Source organism: Sciurus carolinensis, chromosome 1 (assembly GCF_902686445.1).
Source record: "Sciurus carolinensis chromosome 1, mSciCar1.2, whole genome shotgun sequence".
Taxonomy (NCBI): Eukaryota; Metazoa; Chordata; class Mammalia; order Rodentia; family Sciuridae; genus Sciurus; species Sciurus carolinensis.
The window spans coordinates 110,953,350-110,975,882 of NC_062213.1; the positions used below are offsets into that span (position 1 = coordinate 110,953,350).

At 38.5% G+C, this 22,533-nt stretch overlaps 2 protein-coding genes across 5 annotated transcripts in view; both read left to right on the plus strand.

Moving 5' to 3' along the window:
• Nucleotides 1-3,255: 3,255 nt before the first annotated feature.
• On the plus strand, nt 3,256-6,958 carry Lamtor5 (late endosomal/lysosomal adaptor, MAPK and MTOR activator 5). The gene is made up of 4 exons (XM_047562747.1): nt 3,256-3,391; nt 4,188-4,249; nt 5,867-5,984; nt 6,634-6,958. Exons 1-4 carry the CDS (start codon nt 3,357-3,359, stop codon nt 6,692-6,694), a joined length of 276 nt encoding a protein of 91 aa, XP_047418703.1. The 5' UTR covers nt 3,256-3,356; the 3' UTR covers nt 6,695-6,958.
• A 4,624-nt stretch (nt 6,959-11,582) lies between these two features.
• Nucleotides 11,583-22,533, plus strand: part of Slc16a4 (solute carrier family 16 member 4) — a 33,795-nt gene continuing 22,844 nt past the window's right edge. For 2 of the 4 annotated variants that reach the window (XM_047546273.1, XM_047546265.1), the window contains exons 1-6: nt 11,583-11,741; nt 12,552-12,672; nt 17,928-18,060; nt 19,550-19,693; nt 19,855-20,016; nt 22,008-22,520. In XM_047546273.1, coding sequence (XP_047402229.1) covers nt 12,586-12,672; nt 17,928-18,060; nt 19,550-19,693; nt 19,855-20,016; nt 22,008-22,520 — 1,039 coding nt within the window. In that variant the 5' untranslated portion in view covers nt 11,583-11,741; nt 12,552-12,585. Of the gene's footprint in view, nt 11,742-12,290; nt 12,673-17,927; nt 18,061-19,549; nt 19,694-19,854; nt 20,017-22,007; nt 22,521-22,533 lie in introns of all 4 variants that reach the window. The other 2 variants (XM_047546250.1, XM_047546259.1) reach the window with 2 other exon arrangements.

Consider the following 22,533-nt stretch of genomic DNA (forward strand, 5'->3'; position numbering starts at 1 on the left):
TCTCAATAGACTTAGATTCCTTTCCCTCACCCGAGACCCTTCATTTGAACAGGACTTTCTGTGGCCTTGGTGCCCTCTGGTGGCTTAAAAGGGCTTATTCCGCTGAAGGCCTGTGACCCCAAGCACTTGAGAGAGTGACCACAGTTCAGTAGAGGGGTAGCAGAGTCTCAGAGTGGTGGCACATGCCTGTAATCCCAGCAATCTGGAAGGCTGAGACAGAAAGATCACAAGTTTGAGGCCAGCCTCAGCAACTTAGACCCTGTCTTTTAAAAAAAAGTAGTTGAGAAATGGGCTTGGACAGAACTTGTTGGAAAACTTCCCTTGGAATCCCCAATATAAGTGGAGGACAGGGCCATTGCTGTCCATCTCTTCTGAGAGAATCCACTCTCTGCCTTGAGAGTCCCTTTTTTTCCCTCTTCCTTTCCCTTCTAATAAACTCCCATCTGCTACTATTGATGACTTTTTTGACATCTTTTCTGTGGGACTGCGAACAACTGGTCATGGAATCATGTTGGTTCCACAGATGGGACTTGCTCTGGAACACTATTACCTCAGAAATTGTTACTAGCATTCAAAACCAAAAATAATAATTTAAGTTAGTAATATAAATAATTAAAAATATGAATTGAAATGAACAAATGTTTACAGGTTGATGATGTAACTTCTTGGTGTACCTACACATGGCAAAGGGCTGGGTTTTTTATAATATCATTTTATGCCAGAAATTTTAATTCTTACTAAGTAGAACTTGTTCAGTTTTATTTAGACAGTTCTTCAGGCTTCAAGAATGAAGAGAACCTTAAATCATTCTTGCACATATTTTAAAGGGTCTTAAAGTTATTACTAACCCACCTTAAAAAAAAAAAATCAGTCATTTCCAAACCTGTAAATGGATGTCCTGAATATACCCACAACATGTAAACTTTGAAAAATTCATTTATGAGTTCTGGTATCTGTTTTAGGACAGTTGGAATATTAAAAGGTTATTTTTTGTTGTTTTATTTCAAATTTTCTTGACTTGGCATTCATATATAGTATTTACTTTGTATTCTCTGCTACTGTAATTTCATGACCTTAGTTCAGAAATGCAAGCTTTTAAGTCCAGCTTGTTTTAGATTTTATTGGTAGATTTGTTTTATTTCTATTGAATGACAGGTGAGAAGTTTTTTTGTTTGTTTTTTTTTGCAGCTCCTTCCGTACTGTTCTTAAAAAAATTCATCTAGTGTGGCATGGCTTGCCTTTTTAAAATTAATTATAGATGCCTATGGCCTTATGCATGTGGCTTTATCCCTAAAATACAAGGCTAGCAAAGTTTTTTCTTCTGCATAGCATTGCTTAATTTTAAGTTTTCATGGCATTTTTTGATGTTGTTTCTTCAAGAACAGTTTCCTAAAGACCATGTTTTCGCTAAGTGCTTATTGACTTTTCTTAATTCTTCAGTTTAGTAGGACACCTCACCTTTTACAATAAAGTGAAATAGAATAAAAAAAAAAGAATAGTTTCATCAAATATCATATAAGCTGAAGAAAAGTACAAAACAATTAGGGGTCTGATGACTCCTGCAACCCCACCCCAGTCCTCTAGCACTGGACCAGCTTCTATTCACTATTCCTTTCCCTCTGCCTTCCTGCACAGGGGCAGGAGAACAGCAGGGCAGAGAAAGAGGGGCTGACGTGGAAAGCCTGCCCTCCCTCATCACTTCCTGCATGGCAAGGCTATGAGTCATCTGCCATTCTCTTCCTAACTTTCTCCTTTCCCTTTCAAAGACATTCCTTACAATTAAAAAGCAATCAGCAGCCCTTCAGAGAGTCCTTTAATCACTGATCTGGCTTTGAGATCATCTGAGGTACCCTGGAGCTATACTGGTCAGGGTCCTAGCCACTAGACGCCACCTACATCTATTGAGCATTTGAAATGCAGTTAAACTTAATTGAAATGTGCTGTGAAAAATACATATTGGATTTTTAAGACTTACTATAGTAGAAAAAAATGTAAGATATCTCAGTTTATTTTTATTGATTTACATGTTAAAATGATATTTTGCATAAAAAATGTTATTAAAATTAATTTGTTTTACTTTTTAATGTGGCTGCCAGGGTATTTAAAATTACAAATGTGGCTCACATTATATTTCTATTTGGATAGATTGTGAAGGTTTAGAGAACTAGAGCTCAGCAAAGTTTTACCAAATGGAACTGGAAGGAAGGTGGTACAGATATGCATTTTCTTTGGCAGGACTTCTGGCAGGAAGCAGGCTGACTTCCCTAGACACTGGCACAAAATGCTTCAAGTCATCATATTCGAAAGTTTCTAACACTATCTTTTAAAATTTTTTTTAAAACTTGTTAGGTATTGTTGCAAAGGATGCAAGTGAATACTATTGTCATGGAGAAATAATTTACGCTAAATTCTGTGAAAAGCCCAGGTACGGAAGTTTATGTCCAGTATGTATGCCAAACTTGCTTTAAAAAAAAAAAAAATCCCAAAACGGTGAAAGCATACGTTTGCAAAGGTAGCCATCTGAAAAGGATATTCTCCAAGGGATTAACAGTCATCTCTGGATAGTGGGAATATGGGTAGCTTTCTTTCCTTATTAAAAAAAAAAATAAAATAGGGGCTGGGGATATAGCTCAGTTGATACAGTGCTTGCCTGTCAAGCATAAAGCTCCGGGTTCAAACCCCAGCACCGCAAAAGATAAATAAATAAATAAATAAATAAATAAATAAATAAATAAATAAATAAGTAAAAGTTATGTTTAAACTGGGTAGTCCTACCCAGTTGTCTCAAGAGTTATGACTTGAAAGCCACTATGCCTCTCAAAACTTTGAGTTCTCCTATAAATATCACTAACTAAAGTTCCGACACGTTCTCAGCACCCAGTTTGCGGTTTTAACCTTGTGCCCCTTCCCTGCAGTCCGGCCTCTTCTGCGTACCTGCCCCTCCACCCAGAAGAGACCCTGCCTGATCCACCGGTTACAGTAAAATCTGCCCAAGAGCTGTCGCGAGCTAGGACTCAGAGTCGTTTAAACCGGAATCCAAAGGTTAAAAATCGCCGAAGCCAAGTGCCAGAGGGGTCCAGCTGTGGACCTCTTGCCTCTGGGGCGAAATCCGCGCTTCCCGGTTGCGCAGCGGAGTCAGACTCTGATCACCACACGACAGCACAACGCTCCTGGGTCCTTGCCCCGCGCGAGCGCAGTGATGTTTTCCGGTGAAGAACTCGGACGCTGCGCCGCTATGAATTTGGTCCCTTTGGAGGCGCCGTCTAAATGCGCGCTTCGTTCGCGTCATGTGACCTAGGCCTGCAGCAGAGGACTGGACGCACTGCGGGGTCCTGTGCCGGGGTGGACTGAGCGGAATGGAGGCGACTTTGGAGCAGCACTTGGAGGATACGTGAGTCGTGCGGGCACTTTCTGTTGTCCTGAAGTCGCAGTAGGGGTACTTGAGTGGGGCAAATGGAGAGAGCTGCGGGTGTCGGCCGGGGAGTTTGGGGACGCCCCGAACTTGTGCGAGCCCCGGGACTCAGAATGGGTGGGTGACCCGGAATTAAAATCGCGCTGGACTCCGAACACTTCCTCACCAAGACTCCCGGGCCCAAGCCACCTGTGGTGTTCAAATGTCTGCATGGTTATGGTGGTTCTTCAAGAGTTTGGGAAACGGATTAACTTTTGGGTAGAATACCAGGTGTGCATATTTGAGCTCTGCAGTGTAACAAACACACGTATCTCTTCTCGTGTGTCATCTTCCAGTTACTTGGTACTTAAGGGAATTGAGCACCCCTTAAAGTTTACTAGTTATCTATGTAAAATTCAAAATTGGAAAAGTGTACGGCATAGTGAGAGACACCTGCCCGCCGCCAGTGCCCAATTTCTCAGTTCTCTCTGGGAGGGAACTCCTGATAAGTTTTTCAACTTCAACGAGTTAGTATACTAAAACATACATCTATAACAAAGGCAAAAAAAAAAAAAAAATCCTAGCTATTGCAATGTTGTGGCCCTTGAAAGTTCAGCAGTATTTGACACTGTCTTTTCTTAGAAAATGTTTTATTTAAATAAATTATATAACTTGATTCAGGGGTGTGGTAATAGGTTGGGAAATACTCAAGCATTTTTAAAGCCTGTACTTGGTATAATTATTTAAATATTTTCTCACATCATCTGATTGACTTTTCATATGTTCCTGGAATTAGAATGAAGAATCCGTCCATTGTTGGAGTCCTATGCACAGATTCACAAGGACTTAATCTGGGCTGTAAGTGTTTTGTCCAACCCCCATCAAGGTTAACATGAATCCTGTTAACACTACTATTCTCTTTTATTTCCCCAAAAGTTTCTGAGAACTTTTGTGAGAGTAGAGATTGTAAATAAGATTTAAAAATTGAAACTTTTAATTGGCACACAAATAGAAATATCTTACAGTTCTAGTACAAAATAGATGTCTACTTAAATGGTATTTGAATAATTTTAAATTGGGTCTAGAAGACTTCAGATAATGACAGCTATTACCATTTATGGAATTCCTTATACAGGAGGAACAGCTATGCCTTATATACATTTTTTCTGATTTTTACAATAACCCTACAAGATAGGTGGTGCCATTTGTTAGCCCAACTATACTTAAATTAGTAGGCAGTCAAAATAGGGTTTTCAAAATTGGACCCATCAGAGTTCATCCCCATTCTTCCATTTGTTAGTAATGTGAACTTGGACCAAAAAGAACTTTTCAGAGCCTCGGAGTTTCCAGTTGTCTATTATAACAACTGGGTTGTTGTTTAATAATGGAATGGTTGTAAAATTACATTTGCTGAGCTCTAATGTGCCTTGTACCATTTTGGTAACCTGTAACTCAGTCATTTTTTATATAATCAGTCATTGGAGGAAAAAGGCAAATTTTTTGAAGCATATGCCAGGCTCAGTAATGGAAAGACAGAAATTCAAAGTGTAGAAATCTAAAACCGAATCATTTTCTGAAGAAACTTCAAAGTTTGAAGACTGAACTGTGTCAGTGAATGTTTTATATAACAATAGTGAATCCATAGTCTGTCATGGTGGCATGTCTATTCTCTCAGTTTCAGGCACAATATGTTGCTTTTATGTATAGAAGTCTGTTGTAAACTTAGTAATTAAATTTTGTATCTGGGACCCAGAATTTAATTATATTATAAAACATTATCAAAAAGTTCTGAGTCATGGGGGCCTGATGTGGTGGCCCATGCCTATAATCCCAGCTACTCAGGAGGCTAAGACAGGAGGATCATAAGTTCAAAGCCATTCTCAGCAATCTAGCAAGACCCTGTCTCAAAATAAAAAATAAAAAGGGATAGGGATGTGGTTCAGTAGTTAAGCACCCTGGATTCATTTCAAGTACCAGAGCAAAAAAGAAAGAATTGTTTATAGAATATGCTACCAAGGTGATCTTACCTCTGATCTCTGAGAAAAGAATTTTATGTCCTTTGAGGTTGAACTTAGTAAAAGAAAATCAGATTTCCCATAGGGAGTTAGTTTTGCCAGGTCTCTTGTTCTTATTGACTGCTTTTGGTTAATCTCACCTCTGAATTTCTTGTTAAAACATTTTAACTGTATAAAGCCAGTGTGACTTTCAGATTGCCTTGAATTACAGCTTCCTTATATGCTTAAGATGATGTTTATAGATAGTGATGGGAATGACTTTGAAGATTGTCATTTATGACTTTTTTGATTCAAGGACAGTTGCTTGACTTTCTCACTGAAATAACCAGATGAATATCAGGGAAGAATCATTTCATGTCAGCACTCCTAATTCATAGGGAGAATATTCAAAGAGAGATACTACTATAGTGCTATACTTGTTCTTAGACAGTCAGGTAACATGACATCATCTATTTTCCAGGTCGTGGGACACTGTCAGATGAACATGCTGGGGTGATATCTGTTCTGGCTCAGCAAGCAGCTAAGCTAACCTCTGACCCCACTGACATTCCTGTGGTGTGCCTAGAATCAGATAACGGGTGAGTAGATGTTGGTTGATCTCTTCCTTTCCTTTTATTCAGAAAAATCCCTGGAAAGTCTGCCCTGTCAGTGATTCCTCAAAGTACTTCAGAGGGAATTCTTCACCTTTAGAAACATAGGAACAGATAGGTTGACCTCTAAAGTTAATGTGCTTTCAGGCCACAGTGACTTTTCAGTAAAGAATAAGAATGTCATGAATTATCAGTCTACCAAGAAAAAGTAGTAAATAGCACAAAATAAGACTGATAAAAGAATAGTAACTTCTATAGTAATAGAAATACTAAAGATGTATTCCTTAACAGTGTGTGAAAAAAAAAAAAACCAGAATACATACAAAATAAGGCAGTTTTGTAAAAAGAGAAAAAAACGTATGTATTAAATTGAAAGAGTCAGAAAATAGCATTCATGATGCTCCAGGGTTTAATCGCCAGCACTTCAAGAAAAGAACCAGGAAAATATTGACAGTATTTGATTGTGAATAAGGATTACTTTCATTTTTATATTTCATAAATATACTTTTACCTATTTCCCAAATGTTATGTTGTGTAATTTATTGCTGTCATACATAGAAAAATTATGTTATTTCAGTCTTACACTGAAGTTCTACTTGTTAACATTTTATTGAATATTTCCCTCTTTTTCTTTCAGGAACATTATGATCCAAAAACATGATGGCATCACAGTGGCAGTGCACAAAATGGCCTCTTGATCTCTTTCATCAGTTCTCCAGCAGCCTGTCACAGGGATTCAATTCTACTATGTTAATTATCTTATAGAACTATTTAAGTTGCAGTGGTGAAGCCATTCATTCAATGTGCATTGCATTAGGTATTAGTCTGTTTATTTTCGAGTGAGTTCCTTTTTAACTAGCCTATCAGGATGCTGTTAAGAAAGGATCATGTTTTGAAGCAGCATGTCAAGGTTACTTTGTATATAAAATTTCATTAGGTTAAATAAATCTGTTTGAAGGAAAGCTTAGGGATTTTCTGAATTCTTTAAAATCCTAATCAAAATGCTCATTTTTTTCAGTTATCAAATTATAATATTTTTCAAAATGGTCTGTTCCAGATTATTTACTTCTTTCAGAATTTTCCCCAAATGCCTGTATTCTAACAGAAGTGTCTGAATATTTAAATCAAGCATATTCTTCTACCTCAATAACATAATAGCTAACTTCACTAAGTACTTATTATACTCCAGAAACTTCTTCCTCATTTTGCCCTATTTTGTGTTTGTATAACTCAAGCTAAGGGATTAGAAGACACCTTTTAGACTTAGTACTCCAAACTCAGAGCCTATGATCTTTACCCATACCATCAGAGAAGTCTCAACAACAGAATGGTGCACAAGTAGGTACAAAGGACCTCAATTTGTTGAATGTGAATACAGCCCTGGTTGTTCTTCAGCAGTTTATATGTTCACAGTATAAAAAATACTCAGAATATCAGTATAAGGTGCTATGTGAAGGGTAACAGATTTTGAATGAGACATGGCTCAAACCCTTAAGTTTGCACTGAAGGGAAATGGATGTATGCCATATTCCATATCATGTGTGTGTGCACATATTTGTTTTATCTCTCTTCCCTGTTAGCATATATATAATATATATATCTTGAGGGGATGAGCAAGAATCTAGAACAGTTCTTTGTACACAGCAGACTCTGAATGAATTCTTGCTGAATAAATATATAACTAAAACAAGGGTTTTGTGGTATGAACTTGGCCTCTAAAGATATAATGGATGCTTGCAATAAGAAATAAGGGGTTTCCAGGCAGAGGAAATGGCAAAACAAAGACAGGATACACCAAAAGTAATATTTATGTAATAGTAAATGCTTTAGTTTGGTCCCTTAAGAGGTTTAAAAAAAAAAAAAACCTGAAAGGACAGCTCACTCAAGGACTTCACCTGCTTAAGAATCCTGAGCCTTTTCCTGTTAGCAGGTGGGTTTTGAAACAGGTAAGAGTAAATGGGAAACTTTAGGATTAATTTGTAGAATTAGTCCTTGATTTTATGATTTATCTCCATTTTTGAGAAGTAGACCTGGTGAGATAATTAGCTCAGGATCAAATATAAGAGATAATGCAAACAGGAAACAAGGAAGAATGAAGAATTCAAGATGACTGAAAGGAAAATTAGGTGCTTTAGAAGCAGTCAAATGGAAAGATTAGAGAAAAGGTAACAAGGTTTGATTTTTAAATTGAAACTAATTTTTGAAAGCATCCCTCATGCTCACTAGCAAACGTATTGAGTATTATGTACCAGGCATAGTTCTAAACCTTTCTGTAGGAGTCATCCATTGCATTTAGGAACAAACCACTCTGCCTACCACATACTCCCTTGTCCAGCACAGTGGCACAAAGGTGGTAACTGTTTATTCAGTGAAATGAGTAGCATACTTTGATTTATTTTTTGTAACAAGCCCATGAGGTAGGATATCATATAACCAATTCGTTGATAAAACCTAAGATTGTACTGGAAAGAGCTCAGAGCTGAAGATGGCTGATTTTTTTTTTTTTTTGTCTGTACAGAACTAAAGCTGAAATATGGTTTTTCTCAAGACCACCCTTTCAATAACTAATTTTATAATTTGAGTGGGTTATGAGATGCTAAGGTATTTAGTTAAACATTATTCTGGGTGCTTGCCAGGGTATTTTTGGATGAGATTAAATCTGAAATCAGTAAAGGTTGCCTTCCCCAATATGGGTGGGCTTCATGTAATCTATCGAAAGCCTGAATAGAACACAGAGCTTGGAAATAATTCTTTGAGCTCTGGGAAACTGGTTTTCTGCCTTCAGACTCGAACTGAAACTTGCGTCATTGGTCCTCCTTGTTCTCAGGTCCTTTGATTTGAACTGGAATTATACTATCACTAGGTCTGCAGCTTCCTGAGTATACATCTTGGGCTTCTCAGCCTCTACAATCATGTGGGTTAATTCCTTACAGTAAATCAATATCTCCACCCCTCACTGCCAGTTGGTTCTGGAGAATATTTTATTTTTCTCCAGAAAACACAGATAAATTTACAATCCCTCAAGTGTTGTGTTTTGTTGGCAGTACTGGGGACTGAACCCTGGGGTGCTTTACCACTGTACTACATCACCAGCCCTTTTTCATTTTTTGAGACAAGCTCTCACTAAGATGTTGAGGCTGGCTTCAAACTGGAGGTCCTCTTGCTTCAGCCTGAGTGGTGGGGACTGCAGGTATGTGCCATGGTTTCCTCAGGTTTGATTCACTAGGCCTTCAAAGGACTGAGTACTTGTGCTTATGTAGTTTATTACAGTCAAAGGATACAAAGCAGATTCAACCAAGTGAAAAGTCAAGAAGAAACCAGGCACAAACTTCCAAGAATCCTCTTTCAGTGAAATCACAGGATGCAGTTATTCTCCCCAGCAATGGGTTATGATAAGTGTGAAATGCCACCAACCAGGGAAGCTTACTGGAGATTCAGTGCCCAACGGGGGATGGTCACAGAAACACTTTCTGCTTAGCACAGGCTAAAATTCCGGAGACCTAGAAGGAAAGCAACTGTCTAGCATAAGCCTTGCTGTTTGAACATTTTAGGCATAGTGCATCATATGGGAACAGTGGGAACTCTACTGAAAGATTCTAAGTTCCCAGATGCCAGGCAGAGGCCAACTTTTTAAGACTTTTCACAGCATAGGAGTCTCAGGCCAACTATGTTAACTCTTTTCTGCATAAGGAGGACAGAGAATTTCAGTTAAAAATAAAATCTCTTAATTCTAGCACTGCATTAAATGCTCAAGTTCCTAAGGGTTAAAAGTTATTCATGGGCTCTGACAAAGAAATCAGGGTAATTGTGGTAACTTAAGAAACCATGCTGCATTCATGCTGAATAGCTTTAGGGCCAAGAGCTAGGTTAAAAGCTGAGGGAATTATTTATGTAAAAGACCCTACATGCTTTAAGTAGATTGTGGATCAGATAGATGCCAAGATGTTAACAAATCACCCAAAGGTGGATTTTGTATGTGTACTGAGGATTTAACCCAGGGGTGCTTTACCTCTGAGCTACATTCCTAGTCTTTTTCTTTTTTCTTCATTTTTTAAATTTCCAGACAGGGCCTCACCAAACTGCGAAAGTGGGCTTCAAAGTTGATATCCTCCTGCTTCACCCTTCCAAATTGCTGGGATTATAGACATGCACCATTGCACCCTGAATAGTTTAAGAATGCTTGCCGATGGCTGCCGGTGGCAGCTCCATCAATAAGATAGTCACCTTACATATACATTGTTAATCCTCACAACAACCTTGCAAAATAGTATTTGCCACATTTTAGTTTTGGAAATGGACATAGTGAAGGTAACTTTTCTAGAGCTTTAAGGCTTAAAAATATGGCAAAGCTGACATTCTACCCAAGTTTACATTTCCTACTACACCTAAAAGCTTCCTTAGGTTTGGAAGGGCCCATCTCTGGGACTTTGCAGCCTTCTTAGACTACCTGTTTGCCATATTTCAAATCTGGTCGCAGCCCTGGGGATCAGAGCTCTCTATCAATACAAAGCATAGTTTGATCTCATCTTGTGATTAGAATCAGAGCACCTTGCTTTAAAAAAGCAAGTGCGCCACCAAAAAAAAAAAAAAAAAAAAAAAAAAAAAAGTCAAATACAGTCCTACAGATGTTTACTAAAAATGTTGTCTGGAGTGTGTGATTAACGAAGAGCTCAAGGCATTCCCCTTTTTCCTTTGGGTTTTGCCTTTTGCTGAATGTTTATTTGATCCCTACCACCAGTACCACATAATTGCATAATCTTTCCATGGTTACACTTACAGAGCATTCTCCCAAACAACTAAGCTTTTTCATTAAAAAATGTTATAGTTTAAAAGGTTGAGAAGCCCCTTGCTTTTTAGAAGGGAACATGCAGATTTTCTGGATACAAGAAAAATACTTTGGCCTAAAATACACTCTAATTTAAAATCTGAAATGTTAGTGTGGGGAGATGAAAGGAAATTTCCTGTTGACTTTTTTCTTATTTGTAGGGTGGAGCAGAAGGAAATGGGAGTAGAAATTTGAACTGTTCCAGTAGTTTTCTAGGAGACAGCCTTAATCCAAAATTCAATAAGAAAAAGTTTCACTGATATTATTATAAATACACTCCTTTTATGGGAGTTATTTGAAATTAAGAAATTTATTAAAAACAAAAAAGATTAAAATTAGACTCCAAATTTGTTACCAGAATCTTTAGTCAATGAACACAAAGGATCACACGTCTGAACTTACTTAAGACTGCCTTTTATTCCCCCTCTAGTGATAGGTATTGAGCCCAGGCCTTACACAAACCAAGCACTCACTCCGACCTCCAAGATTGCCATTTGTGGTCCAGGAAATATATTTCCCACCTCTGTTCACGTCTTGAGAATCTCCCTGAGGAACTTCTGGAACATGTATTAGAATCCTAAGGCCCCATCCCCCAGAGTCACGGGAAGGATTTTGCCCTCGGTTTACTGACAATTACTTTTGATCTTACTGTGAAAAAGTCTACCTTCCAAGCAGGGGCGGGTGGAGGGCGGGCCTGAGATGCTCTCAAGTTACAGCCTTTCCTCCTCCCCTCAGGAAGTAAAGTCCACTGGCAGGAGAGCCTCTACTGGCTCTGCCCTACAATGCTCACTTGTTTTCACAGTGCAACGGAATGAAATGCCTTAGAAAAGAGTAACATTTTACGGAAATAAGTGTGATTTATTTTTCCTCCTAACTGGACTTGTCTTCGGGGGAGTCCTTTGGAAAGCACAACATCGAAGGTAAGGTGGAAATGGGATCATATACTGAGTTGGTTTTCTACAAGGTTTGTGATGACCAGCATCTCTTCCTGTCCAGCCTGTTCACTGGACAGCCATTCCACATACTGCTGACTGATTCTCCTTTCCATAAACAGCCAGCCTGCCTTCAAACTGAGTAGGAAACAAGTGCTGTACCTCTTCCTCGGAACATTTACATTTTGCCCTCTTTATATACATTTTATTGAACACTTCATGAGGAGGTAGAGAATACCTCACTCCTGAATGCTTTAGCATTTCTCTCCTAAGGACAAGAACCGTCTCCAGGACCATGAGACCACCATCATTCCCAAGAGAGCCACCTCAATACAGTACCCTCTACTACACAGGTCAAATTTCAGTATCCCCAACTGCCCTTTTCAACTTTTTTTTCCCCTGACCCAGGATCCATTAAAAGAACAGGTATTGAACTTGTCATGTTTATTCAATTTCTTAGAATAGCAACAATTTAGCAAGTGCTTTATAAAGGGCCTTCCTACCCTCACCCCACCACCTTGCCCTTTCTTTCTCTAGAGTCAAGAGTTTGCATGAGGAGAGGACCAGGAGGGTGACACACAGCTTCTCCTAGAATTGGCTTGCAGCCCAAGAAAGGACCTTGTGCACAATTGGAGTGGCCGCTCAACCATCAGGAAAGTCAGGCTTTATAGTTAACTAAATCCTTAGTTATGTCAGACATGCACATGTAAACAGTGAGTTTACTGTTTATCATAGAGAACAAAAGTTCAAACGTTTAGTTTCTTATCAACTGAATCAACTGTCTTGGATCTGTCACAGAGACATTCTCTGCACTTAAAACAGAGGAAGCATCATGCTGAAGAGGGAGGGGAAAGCCCTGTCTTACACTAAAACCTTGGATGGAGGATGGGGATGGATGATTGTGTTTCATTTTTTCTTGGTAAGTATATGCTTTCTTTTCCAATTGCCTAGACTCTCTGGAGAAAGCCTGAGAGTGGCCTAACAAGATCACTTAGAAAATCCTTGGTATCTGAGTGGACCGAGTGCCAGGAACTGCCCATACTGCTAAAGTCAAGAGGCCCATGCTGGGCCCAAGAAAAAACTGAAACGTTCCCCTTGAGTGAAAGCAAATTGCTTCTACCTAGTACTCTTCTTCCTACCATTCCTTAAACCTAGAAATTGAATAAATCAGTCATGATCAGCAGGCTCTGTCCAAGCTGCATGGCAGTTAGGATCTGGGGGCAATCGTACTTTTAATCATCACAGACGTAGCAGAGTAGTGTTAAAAAAATGCCTGGCTCAGCCCAGCATGAACATGTAACACTACTGACAGCAGCCCCTTTTGATAGTAGGGGTGGGAACATCTCCGTTCAGCCTGCTACCTACTTCCCACCCCTATTAACCATAACTTAAACTAGAATTAGACCCAATGCATACTTCTGATGTGTATGAAAAGGGAGAAGAATGTGGATTCTGAGGAGGATAAGTTATTTTTCTCCTGCATCCATAAGCAACTAGATTAGGCATTCTATCTTATAACTTCTTTCCCACATCCTTCCAGACACTTGGGGTTGTTACATGACAGTGATACTGTATGCCATCCATGTCTATTCTAGAAAGTTGGTGAATCCTATCATAGCTGTGCCCCAAACAACCCTGCACAGCAGCACCCCAACTTTTTTTGGGGGGGTTGGGGCACCGGGGTGCTTTATTACTGAGCAATATCCCAAAGCCTTTTTAATTTTTAAATTTTAAGATAGGGTTCAAGTTGCTGGAGATGGCCTTGAATTTGTGATCCTTCTGCATCAGCCTAATTCACTGGGATTATAGTCATGCCACCACGCCTGGCTTCCATAATTCTTAAAAATATCCAAATTCTGCTCTATTAACTTTGGAGATGCACTCATACAGGTGCCCTTTCTCTCCTGAGGCTCTTCCCCTACTCATTTCTATAGAAAGCAGCCCCTAGCCATGGGAGTACAGCTCTGGTGACAACTGATATCCACATTGTGGACAACTAAGAGATCCATAAACTCAGATGGAAAACATCATGCCCCCTCCCTAGTGACAGAGAAGGGGATAGAGAGCAGAGATAGCCAGCAAGATTTATGTAATATAAAATTCATAGCAAATGTATAACTACCTACTAAATATAGCTTAATTACCAAAGAATATAGAATGTTACTTACTAATAAGGAAACTAAGGATGCCCTAAGTCTAAGAGTCCTTTCTGGCTGAACCATCTCCTAAATCATGTTCAGCAGTTATATGTACATTGTTGGCAAGGGTCACTAGTTTTCCACCTCTCTCCGCAGGAACCACCCTTTTGTACATTATCCTCTGTGGACAGGAAATTACTTGACCAATTTAATTGCTAAAACTGCCTAATAACCAGATTAATAAACAATATTATTTTGGGAGTGATGCACAAAATATACCCAGATGTTAACAATGAACTTAGGGGCTAACTGCTCAGTGGTAATGTGGATCCTTAGAGGACTATGCTTATATTTCCATATGAATCACAAGAATACTTTTCTGTAACAAATGAACTTCCAAAAAGTCAAAAATAAATTAACATGCTTTAGGGAATTCTCTAATTAAAAAGGGGGCTAGGAATGCTAACTTATTACACTATTTATAAATATTTGTATATGTAACTATTTTCTGTATTCAACCTATCTCACTATACTGAATGTTCCATGAGGACAGGGACCATGCCTACATTGCCCATAAGTTTACTCTATTGTACATCCAGCCCTACATCTGCCTGGTACATAGTAGGTACTCACTATATACATTCTGGTAAATGGATGAACTGATAATACAGTTATGAATAACCAAATGAGGACGCATGAAATCACAGATGGGTAGGGCCTCATAAGTTATGCTAGAATGTTGTTTCTTAACTTGAAATTATAAGGTGCTAATGAGGAAAGTTAAGCAAGGGAGTGATGGGATCAGATTTGCATTTCAGAAATATAGCTCTGGTTGCTAGGTGGATAATGATTAGTGAAGGTTATGTCTAGAATCAAGATCAATTGGAAGGATGCTGCAGTAATCCAGGTGAGAAGACAGTAAGGCCCTGAGTAAAGGCAGTAAAAAGCAGAGAAAATATAATCTAAGCAAATCAAGCAGAACTTGATGTTGGGGAGGAGTCAAGGAGTCCCAGGTTGCTTGCCTGAAAAACTAAGCAGATGATGAATGAAATTCAATGAGTTAGAGAACATAGGAAGAGGAGAAAATCTGAAGATGGCTTGGATGATTTAATATTGGACACTTCAGTTTGCAGAATTTATAACCAAGAATGTGTTTGGCATGCCATCTGTGTACACAGGATCTGTATAATATGTGTTTACAGCATACATGGTACTTTTAACTTGAGGGCTAGGTGGGTAAAAACATGAGGGAAAGGAGGGACTAGAACAAAACCTCTGGAAAACCTGATGTAGAGGATGAGGTTGATAGCCCACTGAGCAAACAGAGAAACAAGCACTAATCCAGACATTTTTAGAGAAAACAACGTGCAGAAGCAGCTAAGAGAAAAAATATGATAAAATACATAAACCAAATCTATGTATTGGTTTAGCAGCAAAAGTCTCTGGTAACCCTGATAAGAACCATTAGAGTGATGGGACTGCTAGAACTTCAGCCTTCAAAGGAGAGGTAGCATGAGAGGAAGTGGAAACGCCAATACTCCTCCTTAAAAAGTTTGTGAAGGTCAGGATAAATTAGGATGATATTAAATGGAGACAAAGGGTAGAAAGAAGCTGTTTGTTGTTGAATAAAAGTAACTCTGACAAAGCCTGGTGCTGATTCCAGAATGGGTTACTGAGACTAATTCAACTCCTATCAAAGTCAATTAGAATGGGAGGGTTGGGGAAAACCTGTAGGTGTTCCTCCTGGAATCAACTCAATTAGTCTCTTAAAAGCAAGCCAGGAATGGTGGTGCACACCTATAATTCCAGCAACTTGGAAGGCTGAGGAAGGACTGTGAATTCAAAGCAAGCCTCAGCAATTTAGAAAGACCCTGTCTCAAAATAAAAAAACAAAAAGGGCTGGGATGTGGCTCAGTGGCTAAACACACCTAGGTTCAATCCCCAGTCCAAAAAGATAAACAAATACAAATCAAAACTTTTTTTTTTTAATTAAAAGAAAAAGGCAGTGAGGGAATGGAGAATTTCTATTTTGTTTGTTTGGTTTTTTTTTCTTCTTTAAACCAGGGATTGAACCCAGGGACACTTAACCACTGAGCCATGTTCCCAATCCTTTTTTTTAAATTTGAGAAATCCTCCTGCCTCAGCCACCCAAGACACTAGAATTACAGTATGTGCCACTGTGTCCAGCTAGGGTTTTTGTTATACTTGGGAGTAAGCCATTATTTCAACATCTCATATGGGCTCTGGTAAAGGAACAAAAACCCACCAATCCTGGTCCAAGGCATGTGATTAAGCTCACAATTCAGATTTACATAGTCTGCTTTGTTAATTAAGGGAAACACAGACCTTGGGTAAGGTCTTTAATAGTTTTGAGTCAAAATAGAAACAAACGAGGAAGATATTAAGGGAGTAGGACAGATGGATGCAAGAGTTCTGCCCTTGACCTTCCTGATACAGTAAAAGAGACAAACCCAGTTAATAAAGAGTTCATATCTATTCATAGTTGTTACACCCAGACATCAAGTACTGACTAAAGAGGAAACATACTAAACTAGGGGCCTGTAGCTAGCTAAATTCGGGCAGCTAAGAACATAGGTCAACACCAAGGACATTGGTATAGAACCCACGTTCACAGGAAAAAAGAAACTTATTTTGCAAACAACACCTCATGTTAGTGTTCCTTGCTCATAAGAATACAATCATCTCTATTTTTAACTAAGAAACAAATTGATACTTGTATTTCCTAGCTTGATTTCTTCATAGAAGTGTCTTGGAAAAAAATTATGGTTATAAATTGCCTGAATTGGTGGCCCAATTAAGTTTTTTTTTTTTTTTCTCCACTTTTGAATATCTAACCCTGGTGTGCATAACACTGTGCTTTCTAAATAACAAAGTTTTGGCTGGGCACAATGGCACATAACTGTAATCCCAGAAGTTTGGGAGACCAAGACACCTCCTGTCTCAAACAGAAATTGATTAGAAATTCAAGGCCAGCCTGGGCATTTTAGGGAGACCCTGTCTCAAACAGAAAGGCTGGAGATGTAGCTCAAGTGGCATGGCATCCTTGGGTTCAATTCCCAGTACTACATAAAAGAGGAGGAGTAGGAGGAGAAACAGCTCTTCACTGCCTCGATGGTAATCATAATTCTAACAAAAAGTTAAGACTCTACAGAAAACTGGCCTCAAGAGGAGTGTTTCTAATGGAGGGAAGAAGAGAGGCAAGAAGGGTTAGGTGGAAGAAAAAGAATGGGGTACAAGACCCAACTATAAGGTGACCATACATCTGTTAACCCTTGCTGTATTGCCATAACTAAACTCTTTCATTCTCAAGAGTGTTCCAATTTGGAGCCCAGCATGATAGCACAGCCTGTAATCCCAGCTGAGGCAGGAAGATTTGAGGCCAGCCTCAGCATCTTAGTGAGATCCTGTCTCAAAAATGACTGGGGATGTAGCTCAGTGGTAGAACACCCCCTCAGTTCAATCACCAGTACCACCACACACACAGTGTCCCAATTTGGATGATAAAAGTATATGGTCAATCTAATTATATATCATGTAAAGGAGGGTACTTAGCTTAGGAGCAGAGTTAAAGTAAAGCTAGAAAAGAACTGAGGTATAATTGCTGTTCAGGAGTTACTACAAAGATAACTGAAGTATGGCCTTAACACATGCCATGGGAACCAGACATTAAAGCAGTTGTTGTTTTGGAGTTAGTCCAACTAAGTACGCACGCCTCAGCTCCTGTAACCCCACCTAACAAATTTTTTCTCTCTAAACTTCAACTTTCTATTTTCAAATATTGACACACTCAATCAACTGCATTGAAAAAGGATTAAATGAAGTATTTTCATGTGGCATGCTTAACCATTCTAAATAGGAATGACTCTCCCCCAAAATACAAGATATATAATGAGGAACCAATAAAGCAAACCAGCAAATACCAGAGAGCTAGGAAAACAGAATCTCTAGCAGCTGCAAACTCCTCTACTGGCTCATTCATCACCTAATTTGGATATTTTGATCTGTTTTGATTTAGGTAAATGTGTTTGTAATGGGAATGACCAAGACTTTTGCAATTTTCTTTGTGGTCTTCCAAGAACAGTTTGAAGGCACCGCTGAGCAAACTGGTTGGATTGGATCCATCATGTCATCACTTCGTTTTTCTGCAGGTAAAAGTTAGCAATAAGCTTGCTGTCCATAGAGAAGGACCACAGCTACTCCATGAAGACTCTATTTTCTTTAAGACTGACATGTTGCTAACATTCAGGTTCATTTATTAATATACTTTAATATGTAATGCTGAGTAAGCACGTAATTGCAGTGTTTATCATGCATTTGACTTGGTACTAATTCGGGAAAATTAGAATTCAAAGAAAATTGAAGAATTCAATTATTATTATTATTGTTAGGTACCAGGAATTGAACCCAGGGGCACTTAACCACCAAGCCACATCACCAGCCCTTTTTTATACTTTAGTAGAGACAGGGTCTCACAGAGTTGCTGAAGCTGGCTTTGAACTTGAGATCCTCCTACCTCAGCCTCCCAAGTGGCATGTGCCACTGTACCCAACCTTCAAGTATTTAATTTTTTTTATGCCTTATTTCTTTCCAGTCTGGTAAAACCTTATTATAATTCCAATGAACCAGGCCCTCAACCTAAAGTTAGAGAATTAATAATCTAATCACATTCAAAACAAAACAGAATCAACTTCTCTTCCTTTATGATTAGTATTCAAATTTGTCCTAGTTAGAAGTCACTTAGAAGTTACTTGGTCTTTTAAAAAGTGTGCATTTGGGGGCTGGGGAGATAGCTCAGTTGGTAAAGTGCTTGCCTTACAAGCACAGGGCCCTGGGTTCAATCCCCAGCACTGCAAAAAAAATAAATAAATAAAAATAAAAAGTGTGCATTAACATTCTTCATTGTTTTTTTCAGATAAATTATAAATTCCTATGCACTTAATTCCTAGGTTGAATGATATATTTTAAAGATTTTTCTTAATATTTGCTGACAAATCACATAGAAAGTAACAATTCGTTTTTTCACTTGCATGGTATAAAAGTACCTATTTCTCTGAGACTTTGTCAGTAACTGGAAAATATCTTTTTTCCTTCAGAAATATTTGTTCATATCACAATTAAAGAAATGTATACCTAATATTTTAGATGAGTTTCTGTAGGTATTAGTTTGAATTTTACTCGTTTACTAAACATTGAGTGATTAGGGATTTGCTAACTTCCTTTGTCCAGTTTTGAAGAATTTTTATTTTCTGATTTGTAATAAATTTATCTGTGTTTGGTATGTGTCTTTAATCCTTAAACATAAAAATCTACAGAGGCTTTAAAAATTATGTGATAAAATAAGCCAGTCTTTTATGGTTACAAAAAAAAAAAAAAAAAGCCATTTAGTGCAACCTCATATTGTGGCAGTTTTATAATGCATTTTCAATAAGATTCCCAACAAACCATCTTATGATCCTTTAAAAAAAAAAAGAAAGGAATGTGGGCTAGTAATATTAAGAGACCCATTACAAACATTTTAAAGCATACACAATACTCCAAAGTAGAGTCCTCTTGTTTTTCTTTCATTTAAATCACACATCGGAGGATAAGGGATGCCACAGCATGTTTACCTAGCATTTGCCTTTTTCTTCTCCTAAGGTCCCCTGGCTGCAATCATTTGTGAAATACTTGGAGAGAAAACTACCTCCATTCTGGGAACTTTCCTTATTACTGGTGGCTATCTCATCAGTAGTTGGGCCACAAGCTTTCCCTTTCTTTGTGTGACTATGGGACTTTTACCTGGTGAGTAAACTGTAAACAGAAGACTATTAGAGATGGATCAGGAACACTCCCTTCTACTACCTATGGGTCTGAACACCTAGTTTCATTATGAGATCCAGAACATTTCACTGCACTTAATCACTTAATGTAAAAGTAATTCCAAATTACTGTTCTTCTTTTAGGTTTGGGTTCTGCTTTCTTGTACCAAGTAGCTGCTGTGGTAATTACCAAATACTTCAAAAAACGATTGGCTCTTTCTACAGCTATTGCCCGTTCCGGAATGGGACTGACATTTCTATTGGCACCTTTTACAAAATTCCTGATCGATCTTTATGACTGGACAGGTGAGTCAGTCTAGGTTTCTAAACAGCTCTGCAAGGTTTAATGTTCAGTTTTATCCATTTGATGATGTTGCCATAGTACGTGGAAGGCCCTGGATTCAATCCCAGCACTGCAAAAAAACCTAAGCCAGGTGCAGTGGCACACACCTGTGATCCCAGCAGCAGGAGGCTGAGGCAGGAGGACCACAAGTTCAAGGCCAGCCTCAGCAACTTAGTGAGGCCCTGTCTCTGAATAAAATACAAAAAAAGGACTGGGGATGTGGCTCAGTGGTTAAGCATCCCTGGATTCAATCCCCAGTACCAAACCAAACCAAAATAACCCCCAAAACAAAACAAATCCCTAAAAGCTTGAAACATATTGCCAGAGAAGAAACGAGCATATCTACAGTGAAGATGCTCCTCTTCCTTAGAGAATAAGCAACAGAAGAGATCTTAAAGCTGGGTGTGGTGGTGTATACCTGGAATTTTAGTGACTCAAGACTCAGCCAGGAGGATTATAAATTTGAGGCTGGCCTCAGCAACTTAGAGAATCCCTTCTCAAAATAAAAATTAATAGGACTGGGTATATACTTCAGTGGTAAAGTGCCCTTGGCTTCAATCCCCAGTACCAAAAAGAAAAATAAAATGAAATAAAAGATGAGATCTTGGACAACTTGCCAGCTTTGTCAGCTCACATAAGCAATTCAGAGTTCAATCTCTGAGACGATGGAGGACACTGTGCAGCTAGAAACAACCTGCAATGGCAGTGACATCCCAGAGAAACAAAGCTTCCTCCTTTCCCCCTTTCCTAAAACATTTGCTTTTCATATTTTCCCCTTAAAAAGAAAAAAAAATTCTGACTGGGCAAAGGAGCACACATGTAATTCCAGCAACTCAGGATGAGTGAGGCAGGAGGATCTCTAGTTCAAGGCCAGACTGGACAATTTAGCAAGACATGATCTGAAAATAAAAAGGCTGGGGATGTAGCTCAGTGATAGAGCATCTCTGGGTTCAAACCCCAGTGCTGGTGGGATGGGGGAGGACAAGGAAGAAAAATCTGCATTTAAAAAATCCCTCTTCTACCCGATTAAAATAGAGCAAACAAAAAAAAAAACATTTTGTAAATAGAACATAATGTTCTTTAGTAGTTAGTCTTACCTATTTATTTTGTGGTAGTAAAAACTAAAGCCAGGAGCACTCAACCACTGAGCTACATTCCAGTCTTCATTACTTTTATATTGTGGGACAAGCTCTCAGTTTCCAAAACTAGCCTCATACTTGTGATCCTCCTGATTCAGCCTCCCAGGCAGATGGAATTACAGGCTACTGTTGCCTGGCTAGTTAATATGTGTGTATATTTTATCTACATAGTAGGTCAGTTCAATCTTTCCTTTCTTCATGGATTTGCTGACAAATCCATAAGATCAGATAGAAGAGCTTAAGGCCTGTCCTTACTCTAGATGAACCATACATAAAGTCACAGCTTTGGTTAGAAAATGCTAAAATCAAGTGTACTGCTTTAAAAGTAAGACCAGTTATCTATTCTCTTTCAAAGAAATGTTTTTAAATGTAAGGACAAAAGGCTGTCACCTTTTCTAATACTGTTTCTAAATGCTTCCTGTCATCTAATTCTGTGTTTTCTGTACTTAGATCTATATACTCAGTCTAGGATATTTAAAACACCTATTTAAGGCATATTATAACATGGTAACATTAGAAATACCACTTTTCTTTCCCCCAAACTCTATTTTATTCTTTTTTCATTTAGGAAAGAGCTCCTCCTCTCCTATTGGTGCACTTGCTGGTTTTCTACCTCCAAAGGACTCCACTGTTACAAAGATACAGCAGTGTATATGGCAGATAACTAAGTCAACAGACTTAAACATTTTCAGTTAAATTGGGGAGGCAGAGTATGTTTTCAAAAATTATTAGTGGGGCTTCTTCTGAGCCTATGAACAAAAGTATTGTGAACTGAGAGGTTGTTTTTAACATCTCAATTTCTCTCTTCTATTTAGGTGCCCTTATATTATTTGGAGCAATCGCATTGAATTTGGTGCCTTCAAGTATGCTCTTAAGACCTATTCATGTCAAAAGAGAGAACAATTCTGATATTAAAAATACAGGTAGCAGTTTGTCTGAAAGTGGTCCAGAGATACTGTGTGGGACAGAAACATCATGCTTCAATGAGGAAGAGTTTTCCATCAAGAATAGTACTATGCAGAAAGCTGGACAACCTGATAAAATTTTAATAGTTTCACAAAATCGAAGTGAAGAGTTCAATAATGGGCCTAACAGGAACCAACTGTTATTAACCAATAATGAAGAAAGTCATAAGAAAAAGGCTATTTCATGGAATTGCAAACAACTATTTGATATTTCTGTCTTCAGCAATCCTTTCTTCTATATATTTACCTGGTCTTTTCTCCTCAGTCAGTTAGCATATTTCATCCCTACCTTTCATCTGGTAGCCAGAGCCAAAACACTAGGGATTGACATCATGGATGCCTCCTACCTTGTTTCTGTAGCTGGTAAGAAAGCCTA

Coding starts and splice junctions, on each gene's coding strand:
- Lamtor5 (XM_047562747.1), top strand. CDS start 3,357: ATGGAGGCGACTTTGGAGCAGCACTTGGAGGATAC. Junction 4,250..5,866: donor ACAAGGACTTAATCTGGGCT/GTAAGTGTTTTG, acceptor TCTATTTTCCAG/GTCGTGGGACACTGTCAGAT. Junction 5,985..6,633: donor TGCCTAGAATCAGATAACGG/GTGAGTAGATGT, acceptor TTTTTCTTTCAG/GAACATTATGATCCAAAAAC.